This window comes from Lissotriton helveticus, chromosome 3_1 (assembly GCF_964261635.1).
Source record: "Lissotriton helveticus chromosome 3_1, aLisHel1.1, whole genome shotgun sequence".
Classification (NCBI taxonomy): Eukaryota; Metazoa; Chordata; class Amphibia; order Caudata; family Salamandridae; genus Lissotriton; species Lissotriton helveticus.
The window spans coordinates 1,657,650,751-1,657,673,299 of record NC_136061.1 but is presented as its reverse complement, the minus strand read 5'-3'; the positions used below and the strand labels follow the sequence as shown (position 1 = coordinate 1,657,673,299).

At 44.1% G+C, this 22,549-nt stretch overlaps 1 protein-coding gene across 2 annotated transcripts in view; it reads right to left on the bottom strand.

Annotated features, from left to right (window-relative positions):
• HEG1 (heart development protein with EGF like domains 1) overlaps positions 1-21,377 on the bottom strand; it is a 219,447-nt gene extending 198,070 nt beyond the window's left edge. For both annotated transcript variants that reach the window (XM_078682440.1, XM_078682441.1), the window contains exon 1: positions 19,113-21,377. In XM_078682440.1, coding sequence (XP_078538566.1) covers positions 19,113-21,258 — 2,146 coding nt within the window. In that variant the 5' untranslated portion in view covers positions 21,259-21,377. The remainder of the gene's footprint in view (positions 1-19,112) is intronic.
• Positions 21,378-22,549: the final 1,172 nt, after the last annotated feature.

Genomic DNA, 22,549 nt, shown 5'->3' with positions numbered 1-22,549 from the left:
AGCGGGTTCACTCAGCCTTTTATCATCCTGAGGTCGATAGAATGAGTACCATTGAGGGGCATATTATCAAGAAACTGCGTTAAAATTATCACCGATTTAGCAGCAGAAAATTGCCGCTAAAGCGTCGATAATGGGCTTGATAATATGCCCTTGTGTATTCCCATAGAAGCCCATGTTCTGGTGTGAACATGGGCTTCTATTGGACTTCTCAAGGGCATATTATCAAGCCCATTATCGCCGCTTTAGCAGCAGTTTTCTGCCGCTAAAGCGGCGATAATTTTAACGCCTTTCTTGATAATATACCCGAGTTCGGTAACAATAAACATGTTATTCAGCGCCGAGAAGCCCACAGGTGACCGTGTGATTTAACAGTGCACACGTTAATCTCTTCCACACCCTCTCCCACTGTCACTGGCTGTTTCTGTGTCGACATTTCTGTCACTAGCTGTTTCTGTGTCGACATTTCTGTCACTAGCTGTTTCTGTGTCGACATTTCTTTCCTAACTGGAGGCCCCGGAAGAACGCACGGAATATCCACGTGGATTTCATCAATGGCGAAAGGAAGCCATCAGCCCTACTAATCGTAACTTACACCCACGACAAAAAAATTGCTTCCCTCCTATCACTAATGAGTGACACAATGGGCTTTAAGGGCCCCTGTTAGCCTCCGTGGGCTGGGCTGCCAGGCTGGGTGGGGGTCACCCTTAGGAGAGGTGTTCCTACTGCCCCTTTTAGTTCCTAAAAGCTTGACGAAGCTTCGTTTCGTTTGCATTGCTTGGTGTGCGCCTGCATCCCACTTTTGACCTGGTCAGTCTCCTTGCATGATAACCATATGCAAGGGTGATGAAAGAAAAAAAAACACAGCACAGGTGCCCAGTGTACAACCAAGCCAGATATTTAAGCTCACATCAGATTGTAAAGAGACAATACAGAGATATCACCGAAACGAATGGAGAAAAGTTTACCTTTGAAAGTAAATAATCAATATGACATTAGAACAGAAATGTTAAGATACGTTTCTTTTCTGCTGCTGTGAAGAGGTTCATCACACAAGGCATGGAAATTAGCCATATTAGCACTTAAAAGGGCAACACCTGCCACAGCAACTGTTGCATAAAACGCAACTTAAATGTGTTATAGAAAAAAAAACGATGAAACTGAAGGTTATAACACAGAGCCCACAACAACCCGTTAGGACAGCTGAGTGGGATAATGTATCGTACTCCATGGTTCTATATTTAATGCCATGGCCACAGCTTCAAAGCTTTATTGAACCACTCTCCCTCTTACCATACATGGCAAAGGTCTTAGAGAAATGAATCAACTGAAAACTCACTGACCACCTCAGCAACAACCATCTGCTAGTTATCCAACAGGTTGCCTTCTTCCAGAACCATGCACAGTTGTTTATCTCACAGCTTTTCTAAAAGAAAAATCCAAAGCCTAGTAAGTAAGTAAGTTTTTTATTGTTGATTATTTAAAATCTTACAATATTACATATTCAAGAAAAAGGAGTCAATAAAAGCTATATTCATACATAAAACAGTTAAAATATCATTCCCAATTTAAATATTTACAATCGTTACATCTCCTAATTTTCGTTTAACTATCGTAAGAAATTTTACAAACGTAGCATTTAAAATGATATCATTCGAGTCCAGACACCTTATTAGGGCCTGCCTGCATGTCCTTATGCCTCGTGCATTTAGAGGAGTCTTAAGCAAAGTTTTTCTCTCCTGGGAAAGTTCTGGACAAATACAGAGAAGGTGAAGGATATCCTCCTCATGGGTGTTGCACAATCTACATTCAGTTTGCGTTACCGTTCTTACCCAAGGTGGACGATGACACAGGCCTGGCATTTTGCCAAATCTTGCATTGAGGAGCACCTGTTTGTTTTTTTCCGTCCAGGGAGTCACCAAATATTGTTGGATCTCTTTCTTTTTATAAGCATTTATTACTGTCCAAGCGTGTTTTCTTTTGGTAAGGATAGCTTTATCATTTAGAATAGATAGATAACTTGCAGTTTTGTTAATTATCCTCTTAAATGATGACTTGGTTATATTAGTATCCCATATTGACGTCACCTCAAAATCTTTAATCGCTTTCGTTAGGTACAGCCCTGCCAGAGAGTTCATGTCATTACTTAATTCTTTCCATAAAAGTTGCGATATTTCATTTTGGTAATCCGATTTTATTTGGTTCCAAACTTTTATGAACTGTGCTTGTCTTAAATATTGCTGATTAGTTAATCCGAACTCCAACCTTATTTGTGCTGGAGAAGCGTTTGCTGGTAGCCGAAATATTGCCCGATATACTCTGGATATGTTTTTATTCAGGATTTCAGTATCCCTACCCATAGAAGCTTCACTACCATATGTGATAGTCGGTTCTAGTCTTGCAGAAATAATACTGAGAAGAGGTCCGTAAGTTAGGCTGGGAAGGGATTTCTGCACAATTCTGAAAGCAGCAGACAATGCATTCGATTTCCTTTGGATGTCCCTTTTTTGTAGTTTAAAATTGCCTTTTGAATCAAATAGGACCCCTAAATATTTATATGACTCCACTTGCTCCAGCTCGATGCTATCCATATACATTTTTATCATGTGTTTTTTTGTATTATTTTTTGTAACTACCATAGTTTGGGTTTTTTGTCGTTTATGACCATACCATTTGCCTTAGAGTACATGTGCGTCCTCCTAATTAATCGCTGTAAACCCACTTTTGTATGGCTCAATAATATCACATCATCCGCATATAACAAGTTTGTGAGCCGCCTGTCTGCCAACTTCGGGGGATGCGCATTTTCATTGTCCAATATTGGCGTTAAGTCGGCAAGAAACAGGTTAAAAAGGAGGGGAGCTAAAACACAACCTTGTTTTAGGCCCTCCTTTGCTGGAATCTCCTTAGATAATGTGGTGCCGTCCCCCACCCTAACACTCACCCATGTGTCTGTGTACAAGAGACAAATCAGTTTAAGTAGTGAGGATGGTATTTTCATTCTCTCGAGTTTATCCCAGAGTAGATTCCTGCTTACACAATCAAATGCGGATTTGAAGTCTATGAAGCATAGATATAAAGGTTGCTTCCATCTAATTGACTTGTCAATAAGTAGGGTAAGAATAAGAATGTTTGTAGTAGTACCCAATCCTTGAATGAAGCCTGTTTAATTTAGAGGCAATTTCTTATTGTCCGACACCCATTCTGTAAGTTTGGTCAACAGGATTCTAGCAAACAGCTTGGCATCCGAGTCTTGTAAGGTGATTAACCTATAGTTTTCTGCCAGTGCCCAGTTACCTTTTTTGAAAATTGGTGTTATTAGGGAGCCTCGCCATGACTTGGGGACAGTTCCTGTTAATATGACTTCCAAGAATAATTTCTCAAGAATAGGCGCCCATAATTCGGGGTTTTCCTTAAAAAGTGCAAACGGTATCCCATTTGGTCCGGGAGCTCCATTGTTCTGTTTTTTTATCAGTTTAATTATCTCTTCTTTATTTATTGGTATTTGCATATCCAACTCATTATACTGAGTGGAAGATTCCACGTTATTACCCTTTATATCCTCATTAGGCATAACCGGCGTGATTGTTTCAGAGTTATCCTGATTCAGGTGGTTCCTCAGGTAGGTCTCCCATTCCTGCTCAGTTAGCGGTGATGAGACTACTTGCTTATTGGGCCTAGCCAATTGATTGATAATTTTCCAGAAGTCTCTTGAGTTCTTTTGCTTACTGGCATGGAATAGTTTTGCCCAGCTTTCTTGTTTTACTTTGTTTTTCTCACACCAAATTAATTTTTTTAGGTTTTGATTTAGTTGCTTCAAAGTTCCCATATTTTCTGGTATTACATCTGGTTTCTTCATTGACCTAATGATCTTGTTGCGATCTTTCTTTAATTTTGTAATTACATATGGCAGATTTAATTGTTGATCCTTATCCCTGCATAAATCATTCCTTCTTCGGTTATTATTTGGCTTCAATTCATTTTGAGTTCTGATTAGTAGTCCAGTGAAGTATTCCCATTGCTCAATTCCTGTTTCTATTACAGTGTTGTTAAAACATGATTCGATGAGGCTTTCTATCTGCTCATTCATTACTTCTTTGTTACCAGCATTCCAGAATATTTTTTTATAGTTAGTTGTGCCAATTTGCCCTTTAACAGTCCGGTAGGGCTTATTTGCATTTGTTTCGATGTTCATTGTAATTATTTGCTGGGCATGGTCGCTTTCCTTTACTTTCATTAGTTGGAAGAAAGTAATGCTATGAAACATATATAATGTAGTCATAGTAAAGTCAAGCCTGGTGTGGGCATTATACCCAAAGTAACTATACGCAGGAGGCACATCTGATTTTATTCTGCCATTGAGAATTCGAAGTCCCATTGCCTCAATATCCCTTACAAACTTGTTTCCCATTCTGTTATTGTTGACGAGATTATCCTTCCCTAAGTCCTGCTCCGGAATTAGCCATTGGTGATTTTGCATTTGGATTATATCATCTCTTGTGTGGGTTGACATTAGGTTAAGATTAAAATCCCCGGTAATCAAGTAGTCTGCTAGCGGTTCCTCTAACATCATAGTTAATAAAATATTATTTAGTGTTCCGCAAATTGTTTCTCTACTTCGGTTATTTGGCAATATATAGACAGTGATCAGGTATAGGGTTTTAATTTTTTGATTATTAGTTTTGTAGTTTAATTTAACTATCAAAATATTAGTACTATTTACTTCCACTTGCTCATGTTGAACCTGTAATGTGTTAGAGATAAATATCGCCAAACCCCCGCTAGCTCGCCCGAACCTTTGGTCTTTCTTGGCATGTTCGTAGTAGCCTGCGTATCCATGTAAAGGGAATGGATTGATTTCCCATGTTTCTTGTAGTGCTACAATATGAAATGTATCTGCTAGGGCATCAATTTGGGCGTTCTGGATCTTGCCTCTTAGCCCATTAATATTCCAAGAACATATTTTAATCCCTTCTGTATTATTGCCCCTTCCTCTTATTTGCGAGATGGTACTGTTTCATTGTTTATACTTGGTATGGAGTGCTACATTTATCCATTTTTCATTTATTTCTAAATTTTTATCTTTCATTGGTTGGGTAAGGGTACGTACATTTTTCATAGGTGATCTACCCAGTGCATTTTTTAGGACCGTAACTATCTGTGTATCTACTTTATTCAGTTTTAGTGCTTTATCGTCCCCTATGAAGGGGGTAGGATAGACCTCGGGGCTGTGTTTAGTTACTACTATTCCCCAGGTTTTGAATGTCGGACTCTCGTTAAAAATCTGCTCCGATATTGTGGGAGATATTAGTGTGATCAACGTCGGGGTGTGGGTACTATTTATCCCCTCTATAAATTCAATTGAAATAATATCCTTACTTACGATTTTATTCAGTGTTGGTATAGAATTAAAAAGTCTAAGTAAGTTACCACGATTAAGTATATCATGCCTTCCCCTTGACTGGAATTCTGGCGTAAACATCAGTTTTACACTAGATTTGGGGTTCTGGTGGGCGGGGAACTCATTTAACTCGATTAGTTTTGACTTAATGTTAATTGTTTTTTACCCTCTTTACTATTAATCTGTAGCTGATCCCATTCTTGTGTACTTAGTGAAGCTTTCACCTCCATCCCCCCAATAGGGACCCCTTCTTTTATTGATCGTGTGCTCAAACTCTGATTTAGGTTAGGAGTCGTTATTGTGATGGATTTAATTGGGCTAGTTTCCGGCATTATACCAAGGCAATCTTTATTTAGCTCTTTTTTTTCTTCTTTTTGATTTATATCCCTTTCAGTTAGCTGTGGTGGTGTTACAGGGGACATAAAATCCTGTGTCCTTTCTTGCGGTTTGTTGTTCTTCCTTGTTAGGATTGGTGTTACACTTGTATTGGGTTTCGGTATTTTTGTTGGTACAGTCTTTTGGGTTTTATCAAATATGGGATAGAAAATGTTTCTACCTTTTCTTACATCTTCAGAGGTTATTATTGTCTGATCATCCTCAGACAAACTTTCAACAGTCCTTTTCAGTTTTTCATTTTTTCTAGCTTTACGGAGTTTTTTTCTTTGTCGTTTTGACATTGTTGTGAAACCAGTTGTTTCGATATTTATGTCTTTTCGATCCTCATGATTGGATTTACTCATAGTTTCATTTCGTATTTGTTCTCTAACTTGACAAACTGGTGAGTTAGTTATTTCATCCTGTAGTTTTGTTGTCTTTTTTAATTCAAGGACTTTCATGTCGACATCATTATTCCCAATTTCATTTTTATTCCTTTCCTTTGAAATAGCTTTATCTTTTGTAACTTTATCCTTGTTGACTTGGATGTTTCTTTTTGTGTCTTCTAGTATACTAGTTAAGACTGCCGGTAGCACTGCTAATTTATCCATAATAGGAATATAGATATTGTCAGTAGATGTTTTTTCGTTGTCCGACTGAACTCTGATTATCAAATTGTTTAATTGAGCGAGTTTGTTGTCAATTCCCGCCACGTTGTTTGCCATCATTTTTAATAAATCAATTTGTATATCCATTTTATTTGATTGATAGTGTAGAGCTTCTAACGTGAGTGTAGAGGTTTGGTAGAAAATGTCCCATGGTATTCCTGCTTCTTGTTGCTTTACATATACATTAGTGGGCTTGGTGGAATTAGTTGGATTTTCCACCATGTATTTCAGTTCCTCCTTTCTTTTTTTGGTACTATTCATTGGTGTAGTGGTGTTTTCTAGAGGTGCTTCAAGGTCCAACCCCATCACATTAGTGGGTTTGGTGGAATTAGTTGGATTTTCCACCTTGTATTTCAGTTCCTCCTTTCTTTTTTTGGTACTATTCATTGGTGTAGTGGTGTTTTCTAGAGGTGCTTCAAGGTCCGACCCCATCAATGTTGATTCGAGGGGTTGCTCTTTGTTCTTTACCTTCCCCAGATCATCACTATTCTGGTTTTGATATACTTTAGATTCCTCTATGGTTACCGGCAACCGGTTATTTATCTCAACATTGACTTCGATTGGAAAACGTGATGGTTCCTGTTCCATTCTCATTCTCATTTCATGATATTGATGAGTGGTTCCCTGATTCTGCAAGTCTAATTTATCTGAGGGAGAGTCCAGATCATATGCCTTTGTAACCACCATTTCGTCTATATTTGAATTTGTATTGCCTATTATCGACGCTTTCGCAGGTTTTTGGTAATTTGTTCTTTGAGTTTGTTCTATAGAGAGAATTTCTTGGTCCTCTCTTTGGGTTTTATCGCCAGTTTGGTCTCTTTGTTCCATTTGCTGGGTATTGAGTATCGTGTTAGGTGTCTCGCTACTAGTTGGTTTCATTGGAGTCTGTAGTTTGGTGTTATTTGATTCAGTTTTCATTAGCATCAGTGCTCCAGTTGGGTCCTTCAAAAATTGAAATTTGTCTGGTATTTTACTGGATTTCTCGAACATCCGTGCAATCGGGGAGATAAGAGATTGAGATAATCCTGTTGCGCTGGTTTTTAATTTTTTTGATACCGTGGATTGCTGCATCTTTTTTGCTCTTTTTGTTGCTGTCCCTAAGGTCCGTTCCCTTCCTGATCTCATATTATTGGTTTTGTTTCGCAGGCTGTTTTCTTTGGTTCAAAATATATTTTTAATTTGTAGTGACCCCCACACCTCTGCCACTGGCCACTGCCTCTGACTTCAGCCGCTGGCTAGTTAATGTATCCAAAAATCCACAGGGGTCTGCACAACCACCCAAGCCTGTCTGCCTTATTTAATAAGTATCCGTGTTACCACTTCCAAGATTGATACAGTCTTAACTCAGGTATACACAGTACATAGTAAGAACAACTGCCGTCAGGGCGGGGCAATGACTGTGGATATGCGTTAATAAGCTTTTATAATGCAGCAGCAGTGCAGTAGTAGTTTGTAGCTTTCTTTAAGTGAATAGTACTAGAGTTAGTGGGGGATTCCCTTTCCCTTTCCCACTCTCTCTCTCTCTCTCGCTATTGACCTCCTTGTACAAAAACAATCCGCTAGACAGCGTGACAAAATTCCAAAATTCCTGATCGCCAGAGCACCCCCAGTCCAGCGTCCAATGCCCTGAATTCTGAATTCTGTTTTTAAGTCAGACTGTGGGGGTTTGATGGGCTTTAGTGTTTGTCAATTCGGTAGGCTCAAGATATAGCTGCCCAAGAAATATAAAACATAAAACAACCCAAAATTCCCCCAAGATTGTGAGTTTGTGCGTTTACTGTACACTGTATATTGGACAATATTGGGCAGTCTAATTGCCTGTCTTGCGCAAGCAGGCTTACCTCGCCCACATTGGTGACTCCACAGTTAGATGCGCGTCGTAGCCATTTCCCTCACAGCCTCTCCATACTTGGAGCCACCACACCTCCTCTGCTGCCTCCGATGCCTCGAGTGCAAGTCGAGTGACCAGTTACAAGGTGGCCCCTGGGTCTTAGTTAGTAGATTGTGAGCGAGTTGGTACAGTGACGTGGAAGATTACATGAGAGCCGTGCAGAGCCGTGCCGAGCAGGAACAAAAACGGCTGCTCTTCGACTCCGCCTTTACCACCGGCCGGCCGGCCAGCTCTCAGCGCTAATCACTCAGCGCAGTCCTCCCGGCGGCCCCCAGCAGCTCTCCAGGGAAAGGTTTCAGGGCCCCAGACGCCGTGGGACACCGCACCCCTGCACCGCACCGCAGCCCGGCACCGGCACCGTCTCAGCTACCTCAGCCACTGCTTTTTCCGGGATCTGGTGGTTGGTGCTTGGCGCTCGGCGCTCAGCGCTTAGTGCCTTGGTGCCTTGGTGCCTCTGTGCAACTCTCCAACGAGGCTGACGGCGACGGCGACGGCAAGTTACCTTTTCGACTACACGGCCGCCCAGTTTGCAGAAAAACGCCGTCCTCTGTCCCGCCGTCCCGCTACAGCAGCTCCGTCGGAGCACTTACTCCTCACTCCTCAGCTGCTGCTCAATCCGTAGTCCGTATTCGGTAGTCTGCAGTTCACTCTCTCTAGCACCACCATGTGGACTCCAAAGCCTAGTAGAAGTGGTATCGGGAGAGTATTTTTTTTTTTTACGTCAGATGCATCCAAATTGGATATTTGTCCGTAGTGTGGTGAATGCATCTTGCTCGTACGGCCTGAACCATACCAGAAAGATGTAAATTAAGAGTCTAAACAGTTCAGAGATCTTTCCTGCCAGTGCAGGAGCAAGGGCTTGGAGCACAGCAGGGTTAAAGGGGGGTGTCATCATGGGAACCCAACTTAACTTAGGATAAGAGTGTGCCACTTTTTGCTCCGCAAGGAACCTGAATGTGGACCAATCTAAATGACGGTTCTTCTGTAGCACTTGGTACAGATTTTCTATTGCTGCATGGTGCTTTCACATTGAAGAAAAATACCATTGAAACACACTCACAGTGCCACCATTGAAACATGTGTAAACATTTCAAAGAGTTAAGTTCTAGATGAGTTATTGTTCATGCACCGTAACAATTTTTTTTACAGCTACTACTACTAGTTTATACTTTGCAGCTGCCCCTATACATGGGTATGTTGCCAGTTTGAGTATCTATTCTTTGCTCTGGGGAAACCATACATACTCACACTTGAACTCGGTTTTTGTGCTTTCTGTTGTTTTATAGCCAACAACGTTCCCAAAGGGGATTGTATTTAAGGTTTTTGGAGGTCCTAAGCATATCAAAATCAAGAATAGCTGGAATAGCTGGAACTTCGGGTGACCATGTAGTAACAGGATGTACATTTTATGCATTCCATGAGTTTAAGAGCCTGGTCATGAGGTACCTTGCAGGGGCGGCTCTAGGCTCATGGCGGCCCTGGGCAGGGAGCGTAGGTAGGGGCCCCCCGGAGGAACGCAGGCGCGGAGGCCAGTGAAGAGGGGGGTCAGGGTGTTTGGAAGTGGAACAGAGCCGGAGGCCGCCAAATCCCTGCCAGGGGCCGCCACGCAAATATGTATCCATCCTCAGAGGATTATTATATTAAGGATATATATTGGCGTGGCGGCCCCTGGGGTTTGGCGGCCCTATGCAGGTGCACAGCTTGCACATGGCTAAGGCCGCCCCTGCACCTTGTCCCTGACAGAAAGACAATTATCTTTTGTACTAACATCCCATCCTACGAATACTGTAAATGTACGGAATGCTGATAAATTTATGAATATAAGATAACTAAAGAAATGTGCCTAAACTACATCATTGTCCTCTACTTTTCAAAAACATCTGGTCGGACAGGAACAGGGACTCAAATTTTTCCAAATATCTTGAAATTATGTCTTAAGCCCTTTTCAGCTACCCTCAAAGCTCTTATAAAGCACATTTTGCTAGAGACTGTCCCAGAAGCACGCAATTCTGCATCCACTTGGGTATTAAAATCGAACATTTAACAGTGGAGGGAGACCCTAACAGTAATAGTGACTCCGACTTTGATGATGGCTCCACCCCCAACCCTTTAAAATATGAACCCCCTGCCCAAAGCCTGGGTCCAGTTGCGCCCCTGAGTTACACCTACTGCAAAGTTCCCTGTTCTACTAGTGAGTTACATCTATAAGGAAGAAGGTCTTCACCCTTATCAATAATGATATAGACCAATGGTGAAGGAGTCCCTTACTCCTCTCACTCGTGAGGTACACCGATTGGAAAGTAACCATTCGCTCCTGTATCTAGCGAATTTGCTGTTGTATCTGGTCAATTACGTCTATGGTGAAAAACGCCTTTGCCCTTATTCAGGAGTGATCTAGACCAGTGGTGAGTCCATTGCTCCTCTCACCACTCGTTGGAAAGTAACCCTTCGCTCATGTATCTAGTGAATAACATCCATGGTGATGATCGCCTTTGCCATCTAGAACTTACCCCTGATTAGAAAGTAACCCATCACTCACTTATCTAGTAAATAACAGTATGTTTGGGAAGATCACCTTTGCCCTTATCAGTAGAGATCTAGAACTCACCACTGGTTGGAAAGTAACCCTTCACTCACGTATCTAGTGAATAACACATGTGGTGAAGATCACCTTTGCTCTTATCAGTAGAGATCTAGATTTCACCACTGGTTGGAAAGTAACCCTTCACTCATGTAGCTTGTAAATTACATCTATGGTGAAGATCGCCTTTGCCCTCAAGAACTCAACCCTAATTAGAAAGTAACCCATCACTCACTTATCTAGTGAATAACAGTTTGTGGGGAAGATCGCCTTTGCCCTTATCAGTAGAGATCTAGGTCTAAACACTGGTTGGAAAGTAACCCTTCACTCACGTATCTAGTGACTAACAGTTTGTGGGAAAGATCGCCTTTGCCCTTATCAGTAGAGATCTAGGTCCAAACACTGGTTGGAAAGTAACCCTTCACTCACGTATCTAGTGACTAACAGTTTGTGGGGAAGATCGCCTTTGCCCTTATCAGTAGAGATCTAGGTCTAAACACTGGTTGGAAAGTAACCCTTCACTCACGTATCTAGTGACTAACAGTTTGTGGGGAAGATCGCCTTTGCCCTTATCAGTAGAGATCTAGGTCTAAACACTGGTTGGAAAGTAACCCATCACTCACTTATCTAGTGAATAACAGTTTGTGGGGAAGCTTGCCTTTGCCCTTATCAGTAGAGATCTAGGTCTAAACACTGGTTGGAAAGTAACCCATCACTCACTTATCTAGTAAATAACAGTTTGTGGGGACACTTGCCTTTGCCCTTATCAGTAGAGATCTAGGTCTAAACACTGGTTGGAAAGTAACCCATCACTCACTTATCTAGTAAATAACAGTTTGTGGGGAAGCTGGCCTTTGCCCTTATCAGTATTGATCTAGGTCTAAACACTGGTTGGAAAGTAACCCATCACTCACTTATCTAGTAAATAACAGTTTGTGGGGAAGCTGGCCTTTGCCCTTATCAGTAGAGATCTAGGTCTAAACACTGGTTGGAAAGTAACCCATCACTCACTTATCTAGTGAATAACAGTTTGTGGGGAAGCTTGCCTTTGCCCTTATCAGTAGAGATCTAGGTCTAAACACTGGCTGGAGAGTAACCCTTCACTCTAACACTGGTTGGAGAGGGATGTATGACATTACAACGCATGCATTTACATCGCATGCCTTTACAACGTAAGTATTACAACGCAGTCCATTACAACGCATAGTGCTTTGGGGTGCTGGATAGTGAATAGTTTAATTTACTATTCCAACCCCAGTCCCCGTGGACACTAGGGAAGGTTATTGGATAGTAAATTAACCTATTCCCTATCCTAGAGCGCCCCCCAGAGCAATGCGTTGTAATAGTTTGCGTTGTAATGGTTGCGTTGCAAAGGCTCTGCGATGTAAAAGTTGCGTTGTAAGTGTTGTTCACCGTTGGAGAGTAACCCTTCACTCCCGTATCTAGTGAATAACACATGTGGTGAAGATCACCTTTGCTCTTATCTCTTAGGATTTCCTCACGACTCTCATCTCTTGTTGGAAAGTAACCATTTGCTCCTGTATCTAGTGAATTACATCTGTGGTGAAGAAAAACATTGTTCTTATCAGTAGTGAACAACACAAATGGGATTGAGTCCCTGACCTTATCAGTAGTCAACCAGACCAATGGGGAAGGCGTCCCTCACTCCTGTCACCTTAGCTCGCAACGCATAAGCATACAGAGAGGGCAGAAGGCGAGCAAGCGACAGAATGCATGCAGGCGCTACCCTCATGTAAAGTGAACAATACAATCCAACAGATGCCGAAGGCAATGCAGGAGAAATTTCATTTGCGAAACAGATTCACCATCTATCGCTCGAATTTTGCAGCTTTTGCTGAATTTTGAAGGGTTTTCGCCTTCGTCTGTCAATGTGAGCTGTTGACCCACAGCAAGTATTTGAACCAGTAGTGAAATACTGAGTACGGCTAAACAATTCGCATTTTTTGCCCATGGGAGGAAAAGCGAGCCATCACATTTTTCACTTCTGCAAAAATTGTCCTAGGTTTGTTCATGTGCATTGTGGCCTACGATTGGAGTGATTTGGTGTGATGTAGAATGACTGGTGAATCACTTCTCATGATGCTAATGTATTTAAAGTGTAGTGTAAGGAAGTAGTGCGAGAGACAGATGCACAAACTGACTTGCAAGCCATCGTAGAAAGGGCAAAGGTTATGGTTCTTGGGTGGGGCTGTGCTGTAGAGGGACAGCCCACAGGAATGCACTGAAACCCAAGTGGCTTGGGTGTACAAGCAGTAGCAACACAGGGTCACCCGTAGGCATGTCATACTTTTAGTAGGCAGCGATGGCAAATGAAATGCATAGGGGACTGAATACTGGTGGAGGAGAAACCCGAAGCCATGCGCTGATTCCACCTAAGGATGATGGAGAAGAAGTAAATCCATAGCTCTTACACCAATCTGTCTGTATTACAATTTACATTTTTTTTTGTTAATTTACAAAACTGGAACAGCGATAGCAGTCAATTCACAACGTGTGGCGCACTAAAGACAAAACTGTGGTTTCTCTTCCTATAAAACAGGAAATGATCCTCGACAGGAGCTGCTTGAGCCCTGGAAGTGCTCGACTCTTTTCCATCGGTTTTCAGACTGACACTAGTGAATACAGGAGAGTCAGTCAGCGCCTGCCACAAGAAGACCAAAGATACAAGGGGCATATGCAGAGAGCCCCTTACTCCATCATTAGTGAAATGGCAGCTCACTGGTCCTACTATTTGTGATCCATCCCTGTTATCACTGCAGAGCTACATTAATGGGAAGGATATCAGCATTCTCAGAACTGCAGAGTTACACCAATAGGAAGCAACTGAACAGTCCCATCGCTGCAGAGTTACAACCAAGAGCTGGGACTTACCATTCCTATCACAAAATAGATAAACCAATTGGAAGTAATTTAAGAACTCTATCACAACAGAGCTACACCAACGGGAACAAGATTAACATTCGCATTACAACAGCTTTACACTAAAGTAAAGGAACTGAACATTCCCATCGCCACAGAGTTAAACCAAAGGGAAGTAATTTAAGATTCGCATCACAACTGAGTTACACCAAGAACAAACTTAACATTCCTATCACAACAGTGTTACACAAATGGGAAGGAACATACCATTCCCATGATTACAGAATTGCACCAACAAGAACAAACTTAACATTTCTATCACAACAAAGCTACACCAAAGGGAAGGAACTTAACATTCCCATCACAACAGAGCTACACCAAAGGGAAGGAACTTAACATTTCGATTACTATAGAGTTACATCAACAGGAAGGAACTTACAATTCCCATTGCACAAAATTACACCAAGGAAAGGAGCTCTAGATTCACATCATTAAAGAGTTACACTAACGGGAAGAAATGTAACATTCCTTTTACATGCAAAAGAGCTGGTATACAAATCAGGTGGATGGCAGCAAATTGACACATTTTCAAAGTGATAAGCAAATGTACAAGCATCAGATATAATGACAATTTTACATTAATGAACTATTGAATGTGTAACCAAGATAGATGGTAGGGCGGCGATGGCTTACAGGAGAGGATACTTGGAGGAGTTTAAGGAATCTGGTCCTAATTAGTGGGAGGGATTTAGGGAAGCTGGCCCTAGTTGCAGAATGAAGACAAAAATGTATTATGTTTATGTGTGATATCTGCACAACTAAGTAAGACATTGAAATGAAAAATCTTTTTTTAAATCCCATCACTGCAGAGTTACAGCAACAGGAAGAAGTTCAACATTCCCAATGCTGCAGTTACACCAATGAGAAGAAACACATTACCTCTGCTGCATTTACTCCAAGGTCGAGGAGCTCAACATTCCTGTTGCTAGAGAGATATATCAATGAGAAGATACCAACATTCCTATCGCTGCAGAGCTACATCAATGAGAAGGGGCTAAACATTCCCATCGCTGCAGATACACAAATGGGAAGGAGCTCAAAAATACCTTTCCTGCAGTTACACTAATGGGAAGGAGACAAAATTCCTATGACTAGAGAGTTGCATGAATGAAAAGGAGAGCAACATTCCAATTGCTTATGAGTTACACCAGCGACAAGAAGCTCAGCATTCCTTTTGTTGTAGACATACACTAATGGGAAGGACCGTAACATCCATATCATTGCAGAGGTACACCAACGGGAATGAGCTCAACATTCCTATCACTACAAAGATACGCGATCAGGAAAAGATTTAACAAGGAAACAAGCTAAACATTTCTTTTGCTACAGAGGTATACCAAGCTCAACATTACTGTCACTACAGAGTAAGACCCAGGAAAAGGAGCTCAACATTCCTTTTAACTTCAGAGGTAAATCAACCGGAGGGAGCTTAATAGGAGAAGGAGCTCGACAATCCTATTGCTACAAAGGTATATGAATTCGAAGAAGCTTGACATTTCCTTCATTATAGAATAAAACCAATGGGAATGAGCCTGCAGTTGTGTATATGAGGGGTAGGCTTCATCGATCAAAGAACAGTGCCTCACTCCTAGCATATACATTAAAGAGGATGATGCTCCCATTCAAATCATTGCAGAGATACACAGCGGGTAAGGAGCATATTCATTTCATTACTGGTGAGGGATTGCTTGGTTAAGGAGCTCAGCTTTAATATAATTGATCAGACATGCCTATAGGGAAATAACCCTTTTACTATCAGTAGGGAACTGCACCCATGAGTGAGAAGGTCAACCATCCTCTCAAGGAGAGTTACACCATTCAGAAAGGAGACCCCTTTCCTTTCGCTATAGAGTTACCCCAACAGCGAAAAAGCTTAACAATTCTATCACTGTTGAGTAAGACCAATCAGGAGGTGTCCCACCATTCCTCTTACTGTATGACATTAACGAGGAAGGAGCCCATGACTCTTCTTACTGCAGAACTATGCCGACAGCCGAGGAGCCCTCATTCCTATCAATTCAAAGTTATAGCCTGGGGGAGTCTTACGATACCAGGGGAAGCATGGGGGAGTTTAACGATACCAGGGGAAGCATGGGGGAGTCTTATGATACCAGGGGAAGCATGGGGGAGTCTTATGATACCAGGGGAAGCATGGGGGAGTCTTACGATACCAGGGGAAGCATGGCGGGGTCTTACACTACTAGGGGAGGCATGGGGTAGTCTTACGTTTTTAGGGAAAGCATGGGGGAGTCTTTCGATACTAGGGGAGGCATGGAGGAGTCTTACGATACCAGGGGAAACATGGTGGAGTCTTACACTACATGGGGAAGCAATGGGGGAGTCTTACCTTTTTAGGGAAAGCATGGGGCAGTCTTACGATACTAGAGGAAGCATGGCGGAGTCTTATGATACCAGGGGAAGCATGGGGGAGTCTTACGTTTTTAGGGAAAGCATGGGGGAGTCTCACACTACTAGGGAAAGCATGGCTGAGTCTTACGTTTTTAGGGAAAGCATGGGGGAGTCTTACGATACTAGGGGAAGCATGGAGGAGTCTTACGATATTAGGGTAAGCATGGGGGAGTCTTACGATACTAGGGGAGGCATGGGGGATTCTTATGGTGTTAGGGAAATAATTGGGGTCTTACAATATTAGGGAAAGTATTGAGGACTCTTACCATACTAGGGGAAGCATGGAGAAGTCTTACGGTATTAGGGAGTGCATGGGTGAGTCTTACGATACTAGGGGAGGAATATGGGAGTCTTATGGTATTAGGGAAAGCATGGGGGCGTCTTACGATACTAGGGGAGCCATGTGGGAGTCTTATGGTGTTAGGGAAATAATTGGGGTCTTACGATATTAGGGAAAGCATTGGGGACTCTTACCATACTAGGGGAAGCATGGAGAAGTCTTACGGTATTAGGGAGAGCATGGGGGACTCTTACGATAATAGGGGAAGCATGGAGAAGTCTTACGGTATTAGGGAGAGCATGGGGGACTCTTACCATACCAGGGAAAGCATGGGGAAGTCCTACAATATTAGGGAAAGCATAGGGGAGTCTTACCATACTAGGGAAAGATTGGGGGAGTCTTACAGTGGTGTAACAAAACGTGAGGGCCCCCCCTGCAAGTTTTGCTGAAGAGGCCCCTCGCACTCCCATCAGTAGGGGCTGAGGGGGCTGCCTCCAACATGGGTAAGCCAGGGGGCCCTCCACACCGCAGGTGCTGCAGGAGCCTTTGTTACACCCCAAGAGTCTTACCATTATAGGGAAAGCCTAGGGGAGTGTTTTGATACTAGGGAAAACATGTGAGAGTATTTCGATACTAGGGAAAGTGGCCATTCTCCTACCACGGGGATGACAATCGAATAGGAAACTTCATTCCTATCACTGTAGAGTAACCTAGAGAAGTAGGATACTATACTTGTCATTAGAAGGGAGTTACTTAGATGGGGAAGAGGTTCAGGATTAATGTCATTGGTGGGATACAGACACAGGGAAGTAGCCCAGTATCCCTAGCGCAAGTGCCTCACGCACAGCGGGAAGGGTGCCTTCTATTAAGCAGACACTCCTCAACGGTAACAAATGACAACATTTTTTTTAGTAATTAAAAACACCAATGGGAAAGAAGTGTTTAATTCTGACAAATGCAGAGCAAGACCTATAGAATGGGAGCCCTATTTCCTGTCAGTACTTAGTTACACCAATGTGGAAGGTGACATTAGATACTATTATTGTGGAGTTATACACATGGGTGAAGAGTCCACCTCCCAATCCGCAGTGAGTTACACCAGTGGAAAAGAGCCCAGCATTTCTACCATTAGTGAGTTTCATCAATGTTTAAGGAGCCCAGCATGTTTTCCATTAGTGAGTTACATCAATGTGGAAAGAGCTCAACATGTCTACCATTAGTGAGTGACATCAGTATGGGAGGAGCTTGACATTCCTACCATTAGTGACTTACATCAATGCTTAAGGAACCGAACATGTTTTCCATTTGAGGGTTACATCAATGTGGAAAGAGCGTAACAACCCTACCATGAGAGAGTTAGTCAATGCGGAAGGCGCTTGAAATTCCTACCATTATTTAGTTACATCAGCTCATAAAGAGCCCAACATGTTTACCGTTAGTTAGTTGCATTAATGTGGAAGGAGACTAACACCCCTACCACTAGTGAGTTGCATCAACATATAAGGAGTCCAACATGTTTACCATTAGTGAGTTACAACAATGTGAAAAGAGCTCAACGTTCCCACTATTAGTGAGTTACATTTGTATGGAAGGATCTCAACATTCTTACATTATTAGTGAGTTGCATAAAAGTATATGGAGCCCCACCAACATCTGTATCATTAGTGAGTTACAACAGTTTGGTAAGAGCTCACTATCCCTACCATTAGTGTGTCACATCAGTGTGAAAGGACGCCAACGTTCCTGCCAGTTTTGTGACATCACTGTGGAAGGAGCTCAAATTCCTACCATTATAATTTGCTTCAACGCATGAGGAGCCTACCTGTTTAACATAGTGAGTGACATTCGTGTAGAAGGAAGCCCACATTACAGCTGTTAGTGAGTAACACCTATATGAAAGAACAAACACTGCTTTCATTAGTGAGTTACAGTGAGGAGCAAGAAATTAGACTTTACCATCACTGCTGACTGACACCAATGAGAAAAGAGTCCCTCGCTCCCATCATTAGTGAATTACACAAATTGGTTGTGGAAAGGACCATTGCTACTGTTAGTGAATTAAAACAATGGAAGAGAAGTCCAGCCTTCCATCATTAGTTAGTTACATCAATGTGGAAGGAGACCAACATTCCTAACACTAGTGAGTTACACCAATTGAAAAGGAGCCCTTCACTCCTTCACTGGGCGTTACACTCATTTGGAAGGAACCCTACATTCTTATCATAGCTAAGTCACACCATTGGATAAGGAGTCACTTCCAACTTCATATTCTCTCTATTGGGGCGGTTAATGTGTTACTGCTGTGAATAGAGGGTTTTACCAATTTAGAGGAAGCGTCTTACACCACTGCAGCACTGTATCTGTGGGGTAGCTGAAAATGAAGGACCCCGTGATTATCTGTACCAGATCGTTTACAAAAGAGAACAGTGAAATAAAGAGGAGGCGCTAAACATCAATACGATTCCAAACACTCTATTAAGAGAAAAGGAGACACCGTTCCCAAAACCCGCTGACAGACTACAATGGGAGTTGAACACAGTCTTATAACTGCAGCAACAGACTGGGCTCACCTGGCTCGGACATGCTAACTGGATCAACTTGCTTCCGCTCCATACCTCCTCCCCAGTCTCGATCCAAGGCTCCAAGAGGACTAGTCCAAGCTTTCGATGAAACATGGCTCTCTGTCCTATCTGGGTCTGGCTCACTTGGAAAAGGGTCTCTCATCCAAGATGGCCTAGGACCTCTGGAGGCCTGAGCGCTTGTCTGTGCTGACCTCCTGTCTGCCTCAGCGGCTGTCTGTCCAGACTCTGCACTGCTGGAGGTCTGGGATGCTGCCCCACCAGGTTCCGGTGGGGAGCGAGGTTTGGCCTCCAACGCTCTGGAATTGGTCCCTTTATTGGTTCCATCCAGCTGTTGGGGTGTCCTGGTTCTTGCACCCCTTGGCTCCGGCAGGGTTTCAAGAGTCATCATACCTGGTCCTGAGGAGGCTTCACCTCTTGTATCTGGTGGTTCTGATAGGTCTGGGCCTCTTGGCTCTTCTGAAAAAGTCTCTGCAGGCCTTGCTGTTACTTGTCCCAATACATCTAAACCCAGAGAGCTTCTGATTGCAACTGATGTCCTTGTCACTACCATCATCCTTTCGGATTGGTTCAGAGCTCGAACTACTTTCCATTCAGTTGCGGATCGTGTTCTTCCCGGTTCTGGTGGGGTCTCAGTGCCTTGGGTATGAACTGCAGAAGCATCTTGTTCTTGGAAAGTGTGATAGCCAGCAACTTTGTTACGTGGTGACCTAGCATGTATTAATCGGCCTCGAGATCCACCACCATCTCTGCCAGGTTCTGGTAGCGTCTGGGGCTCTGCTGTAGCCAGTTCTGAGGGGATATGTATTTCTGTCTGCCCAGCCTCTGGCCTCCAGGGTAGCGAGGATGTCAAATCTTCAGATCTCCTTGATTCTGAAGAGACCAGCACCTTCTTCATCTCTGATCCTGGGAGGATGCGAGTTTCACCGCTCATTGGTTCTGACAGAGCGCGAGTTTCTGGTACTGCTCTCTCTAGTTCTGATGGGATATGAGACTGAATATATGCTCTTGTAACTTCTGACGGGATGCTGGCCTGTTCTTTTTGTCTTCCTAATGCTATGTGAGTGTATGTTTCTTGTCTACCTGATTCATATGGGATATACGTGTGTGCTTCTGCCATCTCTGGTGCTGACGGCATGTGAATATGTGCATTGCGTCCCCTTGGTGGAGACGGGATGTGAGTTTGTGCTCGTCTTCCTGGTTGAGATGGGGTGTGAGTTTGTGCTTCAACCCTCCCGGGTCCAGATTGCATGTGTGTCTGTGCATCTAGCTTCACCGATTGAGATGAGATGGGAGTTTGTGCTTCTAAGGGGATGAGAGTGTATGCTTCTCGTCTTCCTGGTTGAGATGCGGTGTGAGTTTGTGCTTCCTGTCTACCTGGCTCAGATAGAATGTGACTTTGCACCTCTTGCCTCCTTGCATCTGGTGAGACCTGAGGGTGTGCTTTTCTCGTCCCTGGTGTAAAGCTGGCCTGCATGCTCTCCTGCGTGGATAGGTCCACTATATGCGAGAGGTGGTGACCTGACCCCTGCGCTGGATTCCAAGCAGTCACAGAGGCTGCAGAGGTCGGTCCCTCTATTTTTCCTCCCGCTCTCCTGGGCAGCGTCTCTGCCACCCCCGGACTGTGCATCATCCTCTCTCCGGCTCTCCAGGATGCTCCCGCCGTCTCGCTCTCTGCCCGGGCATTTCCCAGGCTCGGGTGTGAGGTTTGTGAGGCTCCGACGAGGCTGCGAGTTGGCGACCCACCCGGCCCCGATGCGCCCGGGTTTGTGGGAGAATAGGAGGGGGGCGGGACGGGATAGAGGGGCGCTTCCCGCCGTTTGTTCAGCCTTTGGGTCGCTGGTTCGGGTCTGTCCAAGGAGGGTCCGGTGGAAGTAGACCCAGAGGGGGGTAGAAGAAACAGTAGCATCAGCAGGGCAGGGGGCTGCCCCGCGGTACAGGGGAGCATGGTGCTGAGCAGCGAGCTCAGACCCGGGGCATGGCACAAAAACACAATACTTTCACCAAGGGGCCAAGAGGAGGTAAAACAGGAGCAGAGAGAGAGCCCAGGGAAGGGCACGGGGGCATCGGCGTGAGCAGCCGGGCTCTGCAGGTCCTCCCGCGGCCAGGGGCTGACAGTAGCGGGGGCTGCTCGCATCTGCTGCCTCCGAGCAGTGGCTGGAGCGGAGGGAAGCTGCCAGGGACTGGCTGGCTGCTTCACGCTGATCCCACGGAGCCCGGAGCAGGATGAGGGCGGGTTCCTGCTGGAGGTTTGACATCAGCAGCGGGGCTGCGTCCAGACCCAGCCCGGGAGCCCCTGAAGCCCTCCTCGGGAGCAGCCCAGTGCGTCCTGCTGCGGCGGAGCGAGCAGAGTGAGTGTCTGTGAGGGAGGGAGGACGCTGCTGCCTGCAGGCGTGCTCTGCCCCCACTCCTTGCTCCCCACCCTTACCCACAGGAAGACAACACACCCGCCCCTTCAAACCTTCACTGCCACCCAAACTGAAGGTACTGCTCAAAACACGCTCCTATATCCTGACGCACCTCCACACGCACAGTATGTCACTGCAGGGTGTCTCTCTGTCGCACCCCTACCCCCATGCCCAAAGTCGGTCAGCAAGTCATGATTACGCTCTTGTATAGCGCACGACTACCCGTAGGCATCTCGGCGCTTGCTTAGGGAACCCGTCCTGGTATTCCCTGTGAGATACCCCGGCAGGGTGTCCACAAGGTGAAAGCCAGGCATCCCGCCGCGAGGGGCCGTAGTGGAGATTAAGCAAGCTATTGCCCAGAGTCGCAGAGTGTGACCCCGTGAGTTGAGTAGGCACCGGAACGAGAATTATCGAGTCCGTGGAATTTTTGAGCCCGAGACCCGCCGAGGCGGGGAATCGAACCCTGGTCCACGGCTGATCTCAGCTTCCAGGTCTGCCGCCTCTAACCACTGAGCCACGCTTCTCCACCAAGTGCCAGCACAATTGTTGCATTCCTGGGAAAATACAGAGATAAGCAGCAAATAAATAGGGAGTGCTGAGCCAGAGCACAACAGATGGCCTGGCTTGCCTCTAAGGACCAGAACACACAAACCGAGTCCTCTGACGGCATGGGAAGTGAATCGTCATGTAAAAATGTGTTAAAGACTTCGATATTCAAAAAGTATATTTCTTTAATGTAGGAGCGTTTCCCTTAGAACGAATTGCTGCATCAAATTGAGTTTATCAGAATCCTTAGGGGCAGATTTTCTAATATTTTGCACTGGTTTGTGTCAAAAAAGTGAAGCAAACCGGCCCCAAATGTTTACTTAAAATGCACTTTCCAGCAACTAAAAGTTACTTTGCCCTGCAAATTTGCCTGAACGTAACACGAAACTTATATGGTGCATGGATGTTTTGTGGTTCCATGTGTTTTTTGACACAAAGCCCAACCTACTAATAATAGTACAGTTTGTCTAGGCT